General features: G+C 39.8%; 1 protein-coding gene across 1 annotated transcript in view; it reads right to left on the bottom strand.

Annotated features, from left to right (window-relative positions):
• OSBPL6 (oxysterol binding protein like 6) overlaps positions 1 to 16,237 on the bottom strand; it is a 206,101-nt gene that overhangs the window by 52,010 nt on the left and 137,854 nt on the right. Inside the window, exons 5-10 of the mRNA XM_029910556.1 lie at positions 15,783 to 15,836; positions 14,136 to 14,249; positions 13,835 to 14,005; positions 13,128 to 13,260; positions 11,555 to 11,658; positions 10,360 to 10,452 (exon numbers count right to left, since the gene is read on the bottom strand). Of these exons, the coding sequence (XP_029766416.1) occupies positions 10,360 to 10,452; positions 11,555 to 11,658; positions 13,128 to 13,260; positions 13,835 to 14,005; positions 14,136 to 14,249; positions 15,783 to 15,836 (669 nt within the window). The remainder of the gene's footprint in view (positions 1 to 10,359; positions 10,453 to 11,554; positions 11,659 to 13,127; positions 13,261 to 13,834; positions 14,006 to 14,135; positions 14,250 to 15,782; positions 15,837 to 16,237) is intronic.

The raw sequence follows: 16,237 nt of genomic DNA, 5'->3' as shown, positions 1-16,237 counted from the left end.
CTTAGATAACTTTATCACATTTCATTTCACCCCTCAGTACACTATATCAGCATATCTTCCTTCACTCACCCTTCCCAGATTTCCAGGTATCTACTGTGTGGAAAATAATGGTCTTGTAACACCTGTCCATTGCAAATTTAATTTCTCCTCTAAGCTCCTTTCACATGTTCTTATTTTTAACTATGCAAACAAAGACAATTTTTCATCTGATTTTAGTTTTAGGCTCACATCATGAATGATTTCTTTATTAACAGGGAACAGAGAACAATCCCCTTTCTCCAGCAAACTGCAGCACTATCACAATCCATTCAGCAACCTTCCATTTTGTACTATGCTAACACCATTTCGCTCAACAGTCAACCAGAACTTCCCTATTTTACAAATAGATTCAGACAGTTGCGATTCTTTTACAAAGCCTTTCATTTCTTAGGTCAGAGAACATATTTGCAGAATCTCCTTGCTAAGAATTCTGTCAACCTATAATCACTCAAGCCCACCAGATGCTAGTATCCTCACAACAGAGAAAATAATGTAAATTAATCTCAAAGGTTTTGCCACCTAGAGGTTAGAAAAATGTACAAGACACACATTGGATAGTACGTTCCAGCATAGACTGAGCAAATACACCCTAAAGCAGTGGTTCTCAACTTTTTCCATTCTGTGGCCCCCTGTTACAGGAGATAAAAGGTTCAGGGCACCCACCCCATCTACTAGAAAGAAAGGGAAAGTAGCTGTAATCTCACTGGATCTCTTCATGACCCCCAAGTTCAGAACCCCGACTCTAGAGCCTCGTACCTCGGCTGGCCAGGCTGAAAAACTAGATATAAAAACAGGACCCTGTTGAAAACCAGATAATGCATCTAAAATTAGGCTTCCTGGGTAAATAACATTTTAAAATGTCTCCTAGAATCAACATTTGCATTTTTACAGGCATTTATAATCACACGCTTTGCAGGAAATACCCATTTACATGAGAAAAATAAGTAGACACTTTGACTGCTTGAGAGAACACTACACAGCAGTCAGAAATAAGGAAATAGCTGATTGACATGAACTCTGTTTCCTTCAGCAGAGTTTCCAAGTTACTCTCAACAGCTGAAAAAACCCCACGTTAAACCACATCTTTCATCCACCTGACCTCCCAACAGAGTGAGATATACTGATTAAACTTTTCCTTATGTTTCTCATCACTAGCATCCTACACCTTCCTCTCCAATTCCCCTCATAACTGAGCACATATTTGTTCTTGGTTATTGCTGTTGTATTTATCATGACTGAGGGGAATCAAGACTGAGGGGAAAAACAACTGAGGAGAGTTGGCAGTTTTTCAAAGGGACACTATTAAGGGCCCAAAAGCAAGCTATTCCGCTGGTTAGGAAAGATAGAAAATGTGGCAAAAGACCACCTTGGCTTAACCACGAGATCTTGCATGATCTAAAAAATAAAAAGGAGTCATATAAAAAATGGAAACTAGGACAGATTACAAAGGATGAATATAGGCAAACAACACAGGAATGCAGGGGCAAGATTAGAAAGGCAAAGGCACAAAATGAGCTCAAACTAGCTAAGGGAATAAAGGGGAACAAGAAGACTTTTTATCAATACATTAGAAGCAAGAGGAAGACCAAAGACAGGGTAGGCCCACTGCTTAGTGAAGAGGGAGAAACAGTAACAGGAAACTTGGAAATGGCAGAGATGCTTAATGACTTCTTTGTTTCGGTCTTCACCGAGAAGTCTGAAGGAATGCCTAACCTTGGGAATGCTAATGGGAAGGGGGTAGGTTTAGCAGATAAAATAAAAAAAGAACAAGTTAAAAATCACTTAGAAAAGTTAGATGCCTGCAAGTCACCAGGGCCTGATGAAATGCATCCTAGAATACTCAAGGAGCTAATAGAGGAGGTATCTGAGCCTCTAGCTATTATCTTTGGAAAATCATGGGAGACAGGAGAGATTCCAGAAGACTGGAAAAGGGCAAATATAGTGCCCATCTATAAAAAGGGAAATAAAAACAACCCAGGAAACTACAGACCAGTTAGTTTAACTTCTGTGCCAGGGAAGATAATGGAGCAAGTAATTAAGGAAATCATCTGCAAACACTTGGAAGGTGGTAAGGTGATAGGGAACAGCCAGCATGGATTTGTAAAGAACAAATCATGTCAAACCAATCTGATAGCTTTCTTCGATAGGATAACGAGTCTTGTGGATAAGGGAGAAGCTGTGGATGTGGTATACCTAGACTTTAGTAAGGCATTTGATACGGTCTCGCATGATATTCTTATCGACAAACTAGGCAAATACAATTTAGATGGGGCTACTATAAGGTGGGTGCATAACTGGCTGGATAACCGTACTCAGAGAGTTGTCATTAATGGTTCCCAATCCTGCTGGAAAGGCATAACGAGTGGGGTTCCGCAGGGGTCTGTTTTGGGACCGGCTCTGTTCAATATCTTCATTAACGACTTAGATATTGGTATAGAAAGTACGATTATTAAGTTTGCGGATGATACCAAACTGGGAGGGATTGCAACTGCTTTGGAGGACAGGGTCATAATTCAAAATGATCTGGACAAATTGGAGAAATGGTCTGAGTTAAACAGGATGAAGTTTAACAAAGATAAATGCAAAGTGCTCCACTTAGGAAGAAAAAATCAGTTTCACACATACAAAATGGGAAGAGACCGTCTAGGAAGGAGTACGGCAGAAAGGGATCTAGGGGTTATAGTGGACCACAAGCTAAATATGAGTCAACAGTGTGATGCTGTTGCAAAAAAAGCAAACTTGATTCTGGGATGTATTAACAGGTGTGTTGTGAGCAAGACACGAGAAGTCATTCTTCCGCTCTACTCTGCTCTGGTTAGGCCTCAGCTGGAGTATTGTGTCCAGTTCTGGGCACCGCATTTCAAGAAAGATGTGGAGAAATTGGAAAGGGTCCAGAGAAGAGCAACAAGAATGATTAAAGGTCTTGAGAACATGACCTATGAAGGAAGGCTGAAAGAATTGGGTTTGTTTAGTTTGGAAAAGAGAAGACTGAGAGGGGACATGATAGCAGTTTTCAGGTATCTAAAAGGGTGTCATAAGGAGGAGGGAGAAAACTTGTTCACCTTAGCCTCTGAGGATAGAACAAGAAGCAATGGGCTTAAACTGCAGCAAGGGAGGTCTAGGTTGGACATTAGGAAAAAGTTCCTAACTGTCAGGGTGGTTAAACACTGGAATAAATTGCCTAGGGAGGTTGTGGAATCCCCATCTCTGGAGATATTTAAGAGTAGGTTAGATAAATGTCTATCAGGGATGGTCTAGACAGTATTTGGTCCTGCCATGCGGGCAGGGGACTGGACTCGATGACCTCTCGAGGTCCCTTCCAGTCCTAGAATCTATGAATCTATGTATTCTACTTTTTCTCTTTGCCTTCTCCCACCTATCCCTCTACAGTTTTCCTCACCTCTGTTAAACATAACTTCAAATCTATCCATATTTTCTTTATTTACTTTAACCCAGGGCTTGAAATAACCACTCAGCAGCACAAATAGTCATCCTGCCCAGGCAAGTATTGTCAGCTTTCGCAGAATCCAAGCTTTTATTATAAAAGGTAAGATGTTCCTAGCCCATAGGGTTGGGAAGAGAACTCTCCACATGTGACCTGAGGGTAACTGATACAGTGCTGTATTCCTCAGTCTGCACAAACAGCAGCTTCCGTGTCAAGACCACTGTTGGGGTGAGCAGCTGCCATGCTTAAGGTATGTCTACTCGTGCCAGCTGACTTGGACTCGTGGAGCTTGGTTGTTTAATTGTAGTGTAAATGTCTGGGCTCAGGCTGGAGCCCGGGCTCTAGGATCCTGCGAGGTGGGAGGGTCCCAGAGCTTTGTCCAGTTAGTACCTCTCATTTCCATTTCCCAACCCCAGATTTTGTGAAGCAGTCATATGACTAACAAAATGAAACAGAGATACTAGTGGTAGTAATATGACTTTTTGGGATTATGGAATGTAAACAAAAAGTGTTTCAAATGAAAAAAGCTTGCCTTATATTATTAAAATATGCAACAGCATAACACAAGGGAATTTCATGCTGGGCTTAATAACAAGCCACCTCACTTCTGCTTTCTTGGTGTGTGCTGTTTTCAGAATCCTTTGATGGGATTACAACCTTGAAATTTATGGTTGCTTTTTGTTATTATATTGTATATGTATACAGAATATGCCATAAATACTGAGGTAACAGGGTCCAATTCTAATATCACTTACACTGGTATAAAGAAGTAGTAATTCCTTTCAAGACAATGGAGTTACATTGATATATACCTAGTGTAAGTGATACAAGACTCAAGCTCATGAAATTTATTTTCATGTGTCAGGGTTGACTTCATCATTCACAAATGGCCTACCCAAAAGTGGGTAATGAGGACACCTGTAGGAAGTGCAGGTGATGTTCTCAGTATTGTTATTACATATTCAAGTTGTACAGCTTCCCGTCTTTAAAACTATCCCTTGATTTTAAATCCACTCACTGTTGTAGCCACAGCTGCTGCTAGTCTCTGCCGGCGTCGTGTTGTGCTGAACTGGCCCTTCAGCGCTGGCCCTTCCTGACAGTGAAGGGGAGAAGAGAAGGGAATAGAAAAAGAGAGGGGCAGGGAAGATGGGACATAGGAAGATGAAAAATGATCAGAGAAGGGAGAGGGAAAGTCTTTAACTGGATTTTAATTTCACTAACTTCACATGTTCTCACGCATGTATGCCAGGGGCTTAAATAGCTAGTTATTTTGCTAAAATAATCTCCAGAGTAGTTAGACTAACATGTACTCACTAATGCTGAAAAATAAATTCCATTAACATTTTTTCCATAGTCATAATGTAGTTATGGGATAGCAAAACAAAATGATGCTATGGAATGGCAGAAAACACAAAATAAGAACGTAATATTTTGGGTCATCTGACCATCAATTGAATGAATTTTATAGAGAGCATTTAATTCTGTTTGTGTACGTGCACTATGGTTTGTAAACTAGAAGCTTATGCAGCAGAATCATGGAATGTGCAAGTGTATACTTGAGACGTTGTTTATCAATCTAAACATTTCTCTATGGACAATTCTTGCTCTCTTTGATTTCCTTCTCCACGTTCATTTGTCCAGTTTCCCTCTATTCAGCCACTAAGTTCCTCAATCTCTAATTCCTCCTTCATGTTCATGAATGATGCAGTACAAAACTTCAGTTCATTTCAGTTCTACTGTGGCTCTTCAGAACAACTTAAATTACCTCAGGTGAAGCAAGAGCAATGAAAATGATTTTTTTTCTAACAAATACACTGTCACAGGTTCATTTGAGTCACTGGGGCATCTCACAAGGCAAGCTCCCTGAAGTCAATTGATGTCCAATTCAAGATTGTCACCTAGGCTTTAAATTCCACAAAAGTAAAACATCACAGGCTTCCGCTGAGTCAACCATAAAAGGATCGGTCATAGGTAGGCCTCTGACTAGACTAGGCTTTTTTCGGTTGAGGGAGGGGAGATTCTTTCTCCTTGTCCCAGCCTACCCAAACTGCCTCCCAGAGGAGGATGCAGTCAGCCCTTTTTATCTTGCCTGCTGGGCCCTGATTTGCTTCCACCCAGTTCCGGCCCTTTTAGCTGCTGGAGGACCAATTCTCATTGGTTCCACAAGCAGCTGATCCTGGGTGGTGTCTCTCAACAGCTCCTGGAGGTCTAAACGTGCTTCTCTTTTTCCCCCAAAAGGACACCGGCTTTGGGCAGGATGCGCCAAAGTAAGGGCATCAAATGCCTCGTATACCCTGTCACATATTTTTATTTGCACTACTGAATCCCTGATCCTGAAAAGATTTATACCCAGGTTCAACTTTTAACTGACTCTAAATGACTTTTTAAAATTCATACTGTCGACATAGAGTCAAGGAAATAATTTTTCAATATACTCAGTATATTTCAGTATCGCTCCATGCCTGTCGCAAAACATTCTCCTTTCACATTTACCTTCAAGTAATGACATTTTGAGAAATCTCAACATTTTATAAGACTAGAAAATCTGATTTCCTGCTTATAGGTGTATTTTCTCCTCATGTACAATTCCTATTGTCCATGTGAAAGAAAAGAATACATATACATACATTCCTCCATACATCTCCTCCCATTTCAGGCACTGGGATATTTTTAGAACTATATACCTTTATTTATTTAAAATATAGCCTGGGCACCAAATCATTGTTTGAAATAATAAAACAAAAAGAATAATATCAGTCCAGATTGGTGGCCTGTGAACACTGGTATACATATGTACAGGACACCCTGGTTTGAGAATTAATTCAAATCCTTCACTCCTTGAGCCCAGTAAAGTTCAGCTGGTATGTTATAAAGTGATGTGCATGGGAAGACAGTTGCTTCTTATACAGTCTGGTTAATTCTAGTTGCAGCATTGACGACACTGGGAAGGGGGAAAACTCTATTAATCAAATTTTTACTTCCGCAGAGTAGTAATTGCCTCAGCCACCATTTTATGTGACACCAGCACTAGAAAAAAAATCTCCTTCAATGTAAGAAAGATTGTACTGGTTGTAACAGATTTTGCTCTATAGCAGAACCCCATCCTGTAAAAGTCCTGCCAAAAATATCCTCTTATAATTTAGCTACGTGAGAATACATACTGTGGTTCATAAAGAAAATGTGCTGTTTTTTGCATGCAGGCTAAAATGTAAATGGCAGATGTCATATGGCCTCAAGAATACATTACAAAGTGAGATAACATATGAAATTCCAGTAGTGAACAAGAACATGTAATGTTAATCAGAAGGGGAGTCAAAGTAGCCTTTGGGGATGGAAGGGTTGCTTTGCTTTGGTTCTACTGTTATGCTAAGAGCTTCATAACAACAAGCTAACTCTCCAAGATGGCCTAGCACAGAAAATGTAGATAAATATTTTTGTCTATCTTTAAAACAATTTTTATTAGTAAAACAAGCCTGCAATGTTATTATTTTGAACTAAAAAAAAGTCAACTTAAGAGCACTAAAAATGGAACTCCAGTTAGGAAACACAATCTTTTTTTCTTCTGAAAACCCTTGGCGTCTCATGAGAATTACAAATTGACATTTTACTCATAACACAGAAAAAAGAATACAAAAACCAAGCTTCCCTGTACAAAAGTGTCATTAAGAGAACGGCAAAAGGTAGCTCAACTAGTCTTTTGTGTTAGATAATTTCGTTTAGACAAATCTTGGAACATTTTGTACTTTACAGCCTGTTTCTGAAAATCATTTCTCAGACATGTAGCCCTTTATCCAAGAAGCATACCCATTGATTAAGTGCTATTCTCTGAAGTAAATGTATGCAGGTCTGGGCTGTTAATTTAACAAAAAAGGTCATCAATCCTGCAAATATGCATATGCATAACTTTACTCATGAGATTAGGCTCATTGTAGTCAGTGGGACTACTTGTGTGAGTGAAGTTAAGCATGTGTAGAAGTCTTTGAGAGATTGGGACATAAATTGGTGAAAACATATTCACAGAAACTAAAGCAAGCAGTAAGACTTGCATCAAAGGAAAAAAACATGTGTTTCAATGTATAACTAGAGTGAATATTCCAGAAACATACATTAGTAAGAATACAACAAAAGCAATGTTATTTACAAAAACAGATGTAGAGCACAGTACATAGAAATCTAGAAGAGATTTTGTTAGTGTCCATATTGTCTATAGGGATGAGCACAGGAGTAGGAATTTGGGACCCCAATTCTAATTCCAACTCTGCCACTGACACTATAGAAGCAGTATCAACTTAAATGCAAATATCCTAGATCCACATTTTCAACCAACTATTACAAGATACAAAGCCAAAGGTACAAAGCCACTCAAATTCATGGATCTGGTATATGACTACGATGAAAAGCATTACTGTTTCTTTAAAAAAAAAATGTGTTAGAACTTTACGAGAAAGAAAATAAGACCTTTTCCACATGGTTCTATCATTAGGCAATGGAACAAGCTGACAAAGGAGACTGTGGAATTCCACTTAATGGAAATATTCAAGGCTAGATCAAACACCCATCTATTAGAGAAGGCTTATTATTCATAAAGTCTATCCTGTCTACGGCTGTGGGATAGACTCAATATCCCATTAACAGACCCACACAAGTGTTCTATTCCCCTCCCTAAGGCAAAACCTAACAGGAACAAACTATCCTAAAAACTCTGGGTTTCTGAGGCAATCACCTCTTAAGATGAAGAGCTTGTCAATACTCATAGTGTTGCACCGATGTAGCTGCGCCACTGTAGCGCTTAGTGAAGACGCTATCCATCTGACGGAAGAGCTTCTCCCATCGGTGTAGGTTCTCTATCTCTCTGAGAGGCAGTAGCTATGTCAACAGGAGAAGCCCACCCGTCGACATAGTGCTGTCTATACGGGGGGTTAGATTGGTAGAATTACGTCGCTCACCCCTGAGCCATCAAGTTATACTGACATAAGTTTGTAGCGTAGGCCAGGGTGAAACAATGTGGCTATGCTAAGAACAAAGAGTGTGGCCTTCAGGACAGGATGGGTCAGATTCTGAGCTGGCCGCCAAGAGATGCAGCACAGAAAGCACATTTCAGGGAGACGGAGGCAACAGTGCTTTAAATCACTTGTGTGTCCTCTTGATTCTGGGACAGAAATAGCCCTCAGCATAACTAAAGCAGACTGGGAGGTGGCTGCAAGTTATGATAGCCTCTCTGATACTGCCTATGGCTTGCAACACAAGCCAGAATGACCACAGCGTTGTGCACTATGGACTCTTCCAACCATGGCTCTTCCCCCAGCATGCCCCTGTGCTTGTGAGGGGGCTAGCGCAGGGTTGACTATGGTAGCCTGCATTGGAGGAATTCTCCTCTGCTCTCTTGTGGGCTTCTCTATACAGTGATGCCAGAGCGGGGGACAAAATCCCTCACAGCATCTTATATTGGAGCTGTTTTAAGTGTGGATCTATACCTGTAGGTCTCAGGGCTTCCATACAGAAGGACATCCGTCTACACTGCTCCCTCATGTCCCACTCCCTGGAAGCATGGCCCACTGAAATGTCTTGCTGATGGCTATATGCTACCCCTTCAGTAGCTGCTTTATAGCTCCTCAATACACTCCAGAACTCACAGATCCCAAGTGATTTTTGTGCACAGGGGCTTCTCCAAGAGTGAGGTGATGGATGAGAAGAGCATGCCAAGTTGGCTCCACTTCCCCCTTTAGGGACCTTAAAGTCCTTTCTCCTGCACTTTTGCTGCCTCAGTGCTGTGCAGCAGCAGGGGAACATACGGCCTCAAACAGCAATTATCCTCTGAGAGCGAGGCGGTTAGAAATGTCAATCAACCAGAATCCTACTTTCATGAAGACTTTTAATACTAATATATGCTTAGCTCTGTCACCCATTTTGAATAGGTAATATAGTGAAGACCTGGTGAACAGACATCACTAACGCCGGGAAACTGTAACCGTTTACACTTTATTATTTAACTTTATGCTTCAGGCTATCAATTTCAAATGTATCACAGTGAGCTCCTTAATTGACTCTAGGGGACACAGCAAAGATTTGCAAAGCTCTTATTACTTTCAGTGTATTTAAATGGACCAAAAGCTGTTATAAGGAATTAATATCTTACACAGTCATTTATGTAGCCATTCACAACAAGTAACTTTGATTGATATATAATGCTGAACACAGTCTTTGTTACCTGTTGCTGGAGAATTGCAACAAATAGGCCCCAAAATTCACAGTTGTTTCACACAAAACATAGGAAGGCATTGTGCAGCTGACTAAAATATCAGTGTAAGGTGTTTATTTCAGTACACAATCCATCTCTTATGATTGCCTTATGCTTCAACTACAAGGAAAGGGACATTGCTCTCCCCTCGTATAATGAATTCTTTGTAAATTTGTGTCTTGGAAACTAAGAATTCACAGAATGGTCTTTTCTACAACTAGGGAACTTTGAGGGGGAAAGTCCCACTGGTAAAGCTCCCTGCAGACATGGCCTAAGAGGGCTGCATTTGTTGTGTATTCTATTCTTGTTTTCTGTTTTTATCTCAGTGCCTCCAGATCAACTGCCCTCCATAGCAGCTACATACTTAATATGCTGAGCATTATATACATATTGCCTTCTTTGTATCCTAACTGACACTGGCACTCAATCCCTCCACCTTTCTCTCCTTGGCAATGTCTTCATACCAATGAGAGTAAAACCAATATATTTCTCACTATCTTATCTAGGGTTTAAATAACCAACTCAGGCTTGAAATCAAACCATCAGGATTCAATGTACTGATTATTTTATACAATTGCTTTCATATACATGTTAACCTGAAAGTATAATGGAAAGGCAAACAATACGAATTCAGTACCTGAAGTTGTATTTTTGCATCTTTGCTGACACTTTTTGTTCTCCATCGTCTTGTGACCCGCTTGTCTTTCTTTGAAATATCTACACAGTTAGCCTACATTACACAAATAGTTAAAAGCAACAAAGCACTATTAAGTTGACACAGATAGGACAGCAGTTAGTAAAGAATCATAATGTTAAACATCAATATATAGGAGAGTAAGGACAGAATGGAAACTCTGGTGCTCACTCTGTTGATCTACCTACAAAGTTAGCCACAGGATAATTAAAACAAGACTACTAAGCACTAGAGACAAACATTATACCATAACTAATTGTATATTTAACAAAATTACTAAGTATATTTTATTTGTCAGCACAAAATATTTAGGGCAAAATCCTGCATTCTTATTCATTTTTACTGTCATTACTCAGAGAAAACTCCCAGAGCAAAATCCAGGCCCCAGAAAATTCAATGGCAAAACACCTTTAGAAAACACCCCCACTGAGTTCAGATGGGCCTGGGTTTCACCCCCACTGAAGTCAACAGGAGTTTTACATGAGCAAGGACTGAGTAAAAAATTAATGAAGTCTTCACGATTTGGAGCCTGCTGTTGCTCTGACTGAAATCAGCGGCAAACTCACTCTGATTGGTGGGAACAGGAATCAGTGCTCTCAATTCTTTGTGACTGTCCACATTATTGAGTCAATCATGTAAGATGCTGCGCACCCTGAACTCCCACTTGTCTGGAGTGCTCAGGCACTGATAGCATTCAACACTACTCAGGAGGTGCTTGATACCTTCCCGGTTTCGATCTCCCACACCCTTAAATTTCACTGCTACTTAAACATACCATATACAGCACGATAACAGCACTCAACATACTTTTTTATTTAGTTATATTTTTCATTCTATTTTTGGCAAAGGACATAGGAGTAATCCCATCTACCTCAAATTAGTAAAAGACCTTATATCAATAAGATGTTTTTCGTGGTGGGTTTTTTTGGGCGTGTGGGTGGGTGGGAGGAAGGGGGGTTGACACATGTGGTGCAATCATTATTAAATTATCCTGTTAACCAGAGGAGTACTAAAATTCCAGAACATAAAGTAGTCTGATTTAAAATGCAACATCCTTTGCCATACGTAGGAAATGTTTCAAACCCAAAGGTATTTAATGACTAGAGCATCGACGAACCAGGTTTTCAAATACATTTACCTGCATGTCTGTGAAGTTCGGTGCCGATTGAGTCCTCTGTAGAATTTCTAAATTTTGAAGAAGCTTACTAAGTTCCACGAGGTTTGATTGGCAGTGTGCAAGATCTAATGCATATAAAAAGGAAAATACATTAAGTACTTTGACTGAGAGACAGCTTTTACTCTGGTATCATAAACCAGCAGAGAGCACAATTGTCTATACTATAGTACTACAAAGAAATCAAGACTGGAATTTGCTCCTTCATGCAGTCCAGTCTCTGTATTAAGGATTATGTACCAATTGATAACCTCATCTTTCTGCAAAAGGGACAGAGACAGGCACCAGAGGAGGAGGCAATTAGCCCTCAGACCCACTTGTTGGATCTCTACCCTCTTCTTCTGCCACCAGCATAAAGCCACCATCTTCTCTGCCCCAGCAGTTAGTAGGATCACTAGGCACTCTGCAACTATTACCCCAACCCTGCAAACACTAGTGCTTGTGCATAAAAGGAAGTATATGTGTAAGCGTTTGCAGGGTTTGAGGCTTATGTTTTCTCACATCACTCCAAATTCTGCTTTCTTTCAGTATCTTCATTTGGTATCTGACATACATTACTCATAGTCTGATAACCTGTTTCCCCATTTGGAAAATGGTCCCTAGTGCCTATTATTTTGCCAATCAACTTTATTTGCCACTGATTTCACTCACTGCATACTTAATTCTGCCAGCCATTAGATTCTCCGCTCAGCTAACTTTGCTAGCCATTTGATTCTGTTTAAATAAATAATTTTGGTGGCAAAAAAATAAGACAGAGAACAACAAACCATAATAAAACAAGAGTGAATTCCCTGTCTTCTTACCAAATTTTATTATATTTCATATTTTTGGAGATGGAGGTGAATGAAACAAGTAAAAAATGGAAGTATGCCATGTATTTAAAGATGAAGAATCTTAATAAATTTACTCCAGTAGTTTTGATCATTGTAATTTTCAGACAAACAATGAGATCAAATTTCAAAGCCTGAATACATATAAGTTAAGTACCTAAATTCCCATTTAGGCACCTAAGTGGGGGAGGGATAGCTCAGTGGTTTGAGCATTGGCCAGCTAAACCCAGGGTTGTGAGTTCAATCCTTGAGGGGGTCATTTAGGGATCTGGGGCAAAAATCTGCCTGGGGATTGGTCCTGCTTTGAGCAGGGGGTTGGACTAGATGACCTCCTGAGGTCCCTTCCAACCCTGATATTCTAAGTAAGTGGCCCAATTTTCAGTAGTGCTGAGCACCTGCTGCTCCCACTGCGGACAATGGAAGCAGGACTGGGCCCTAAAAGGGGAATGGTATTGTTTTACCAAAAATAGTTATTCGGATTTTTTTTTTAAACAATCAAAAATAAAATTTAAAATGTGACATCCAGAAATGTGAAGACAAAGAATATACTCCACCACAATGAACAGTTTTAAATGTTACCAGCTTATTATTTTAAATGTGCCATTTTATATTAACATAAAGAAGTATCTTAACCTTTTTTGTTTACTATTTTTATAATATATCAACAGTCTCTCTTATAAAGAAAGACATGAAAGAGAATAACTGACCTTCTGCACATCTGTCCATCTCCTCAGAATCCTGCAGCCATGCTACTACTTTACTTTGGCCAGTAGTATATGTTGCAGGGAGGCTATTACTACATGGTATGGCGGGTTGCCATGGGAAGCTATTTTGTGGAACCTAAAACAAAACAAGAACATTTAAAATATGTTGTTATGATCCATGCTTTGCTGATCAACCTAATCTTCACACTAACTTTTAAATCAGAAATTAAATTCTATATCTGAATTTAAATGATATATTTGAAACAGACTTTTCAGTCCTTAAGAAGTATCTTTTCAGAACAGCACACTGGAATACCAAACAGGTCCCCTTGAAAAAAACAGAACTTCCTGAGCATCAGCTTGAAAAATTATTGTTTGCTAAGAAGAACATTATGAAACAATAAAGAGCCAAATTAACCCCTGCTGGTTCAGGGTAGTGTAAATTGTTTTAGGGAAGCTTGGGGCTCTAATGGGGTCTCTATAGGAAACCCACTAATGAAGGCTGCAGCAGGGACGTGCTGAATCAATTAACCTTTCAGCTACATACCCACAGATGCTTGCTGGCCAGTGTTGCCTACTTTGGTGATTTTTCCATGGCTGATTACACCAGCTTTACAACCAGAATCCACCAGTGTCCACTAGGGAACCCAGCCCACTGTAAGTATTACACTAACTTCAAGATGAGTTTCCATATAAGGGATGCTGTATACCTTTCCATCTAACACAGCAACATTAGCAGCTGATGAAGACTCTGTAGTAGAGGCTGACGGGAATATGTGAAAGCTGGCATCCCTTGGTGATCTTACAATCTCATTCTGACGGTACAATCTGTGGTGGCGCAGTTTTGATACCCATGCATCAAATGAATCCTGGGACTTCACCTAAAAGAAGAGCCACTGTCAGTTATCTGTTCATAAAGATATCCTGCTTCCTTCATGCTTTAAATAATAGCTCTGAAGGGTTTCCCTTGTGAATGAAAAGAGAAGAAAAACTTGTTGCAATACTACTCACTTTCAGGTGGTAGATATGCTCTTCTGTATCAAGGTCTATTCTACGAGCTTTCTTTTTAATTGACATAACTGATAAGCCAACATCAATGCTTCCATGTACCTTGCCTTTCTGAATCTGAAATCAGAAGACATGTTAAGAGACTGGTAATATCAAATGCTTTACTGTCTCTGACTGAAATAATATTGATGTAGTTGTTTCCTGTTTTAGAGAAGATTTTAATGTAAAACAAGAGAAAACAGTACTAAATCAGATGGCACACTAGGTTTGTTTTGAGAAAAAGAGGGCCCCATTCCCCAAGAAGAATTCACTCCAAAGTCAGGTCCAATAAACAGCCTTGATGACTCACACCACAGTGTAACTAAGTTTAGAATGATTCATTTTGATTTTGTACAGAATAGACACCAAATTAAAGAGTTAAAATTACGTCCAGCTGATCAGTCAAGGCCCTTCATTAAATAAATGACTCTTTAATTAATCTATTCTGTACTTTCATAAAAGTCAGAACAGGCAGAGTTCTGCTCTGGGCTAGAGCTCGACTAATAACCTACTTTCTGTCCATGTGTGCATCTCCCAATGGGAAAACAGACGGTCAGTCAAAAATGCACAATGAATCTGAGGGCAGAATTTTGTCTGAAAAATTTGGTTAAGTCACAAGAAATGGGGAGTCCACAGTGTATTACATTTTTAAAAAGCTATAGAACACAGTCTTGACTAAATGCAGAAAGATTATCAATACAATACATTTGCAGAATCTTAATAAAACATGGCTACAAAAGTAAGGGGATAGTTTCATTACAATGGTCACAGATGTAGCCCTAATTTTTTCACCCATCATACTGTAACTGTACATCAGCTACAACAGTAAACCCAAAAATATGGTAAACATATTAGATACCTCTGCTATGGCAAATAACTGATAGAGGGCCAAATTCTGATAGCCTTAATTACATATTTTTTTCATGCCCATGACTGATTTAAATGTGGACACTTGTATGAATTAGGTGAGCTGGATTTGATCATCAGTAGTTTAATAAATCCAGAGGTACCTTATAGCATAGATATAAATGAGCAATGTATTTAACGACGGACCACATCTTCCTTTCCCATGTAGGGTACTAGAAACTTCTAGTTTGCACTTGCAGAGTTTCCCTGCCACTCTCCCTTTAGGAGAGCGGTTTTAGGCCTGGAAACTCATATATTGTGATGAATTCATTGGAGGTTAGGTTCATTCAAGCAAAAGCCTCTGCAGCCACCACCCTGGCTTCTCCATGAACCATTCTCCAAAGGTGTTCCTGGCCACCAGCTCAACCTGATCTTTTGGGGTAGGTCACTGAGCAAAGTGGGAAGCTATGCAAATTAATGCTGACCCAGTCAACATCAGTTCACCAGGATAGCCCCAGTGAGTCAGTGAAGAGACTACGTCATGAAGAGCAGTGGTCCCTAAGCCCTGCGTCTTCCCCAGCCATCCTAAATCTATGCAGAGCACACACAGAGGTCTTCCATGGAAGCAGCACTACCCATTTTGAGCCCACCAGCCATGATCTGCTAGTTTATGTTCCTTTAAGAATCCATAGTGCGACGAGGTTTAATCAAATAGCAGGCCAAGCTTTCAATCAAAATTTAAGAATGGCCTTCAGTTTTACTTACATCAATTGGTGACTTTGAATACTTCAACATTCCATTATCCAGGACAAAAAAGCGCTGCAGTAAAAAAAATACAGTTTCTTCTTAGTGATCAAATACAATTTTAACTATGTAAAATCACATCTATGAAAACAAGTTTGTTATCCCATTGCACCTTGCAGTTAGAATCTGGAGCCAGAAAGAACCCTGTAAATGCAGTACTGAATTGACTATTTGCTTTCATTTGTTTTGGCAGCAATTATCTTCTAGGCATAACAGACAGGTCTCTCAGGAATTTCCCTGGGAATGCTCAGTAGCCCAAGATAGCTTCCTGCTCTCTGACTAGTCCAGAGAGGTCTATAGGGCTGACACTCCGACTTACCATTTTAAAAAAGGTCACTGGTTTCTTCAAGCTCTCCATCGCTTTCTTCCCACCCACATTAGTCACATTCCACATTAATGGCTTTTCTAGCTTCCTC

Source organism: Terrapene carolina, unplaced genomic scaffold, assembly GCF_002925995.2.
Source record: "Terrapene carolina triunguis isolate 2854851 unplaced genomic scaffold, T_m_triunguis-2.0 Scaffold62, whole genome shotgun sequence".
NCBI lineage: Eukaryota > Metazoa > Chordata > Testudines > Emydidae > Terrapene > Terrapene triunguis.
This window is presented reverse-complemented; position numbering and strand designations above follow the sequence as displayed.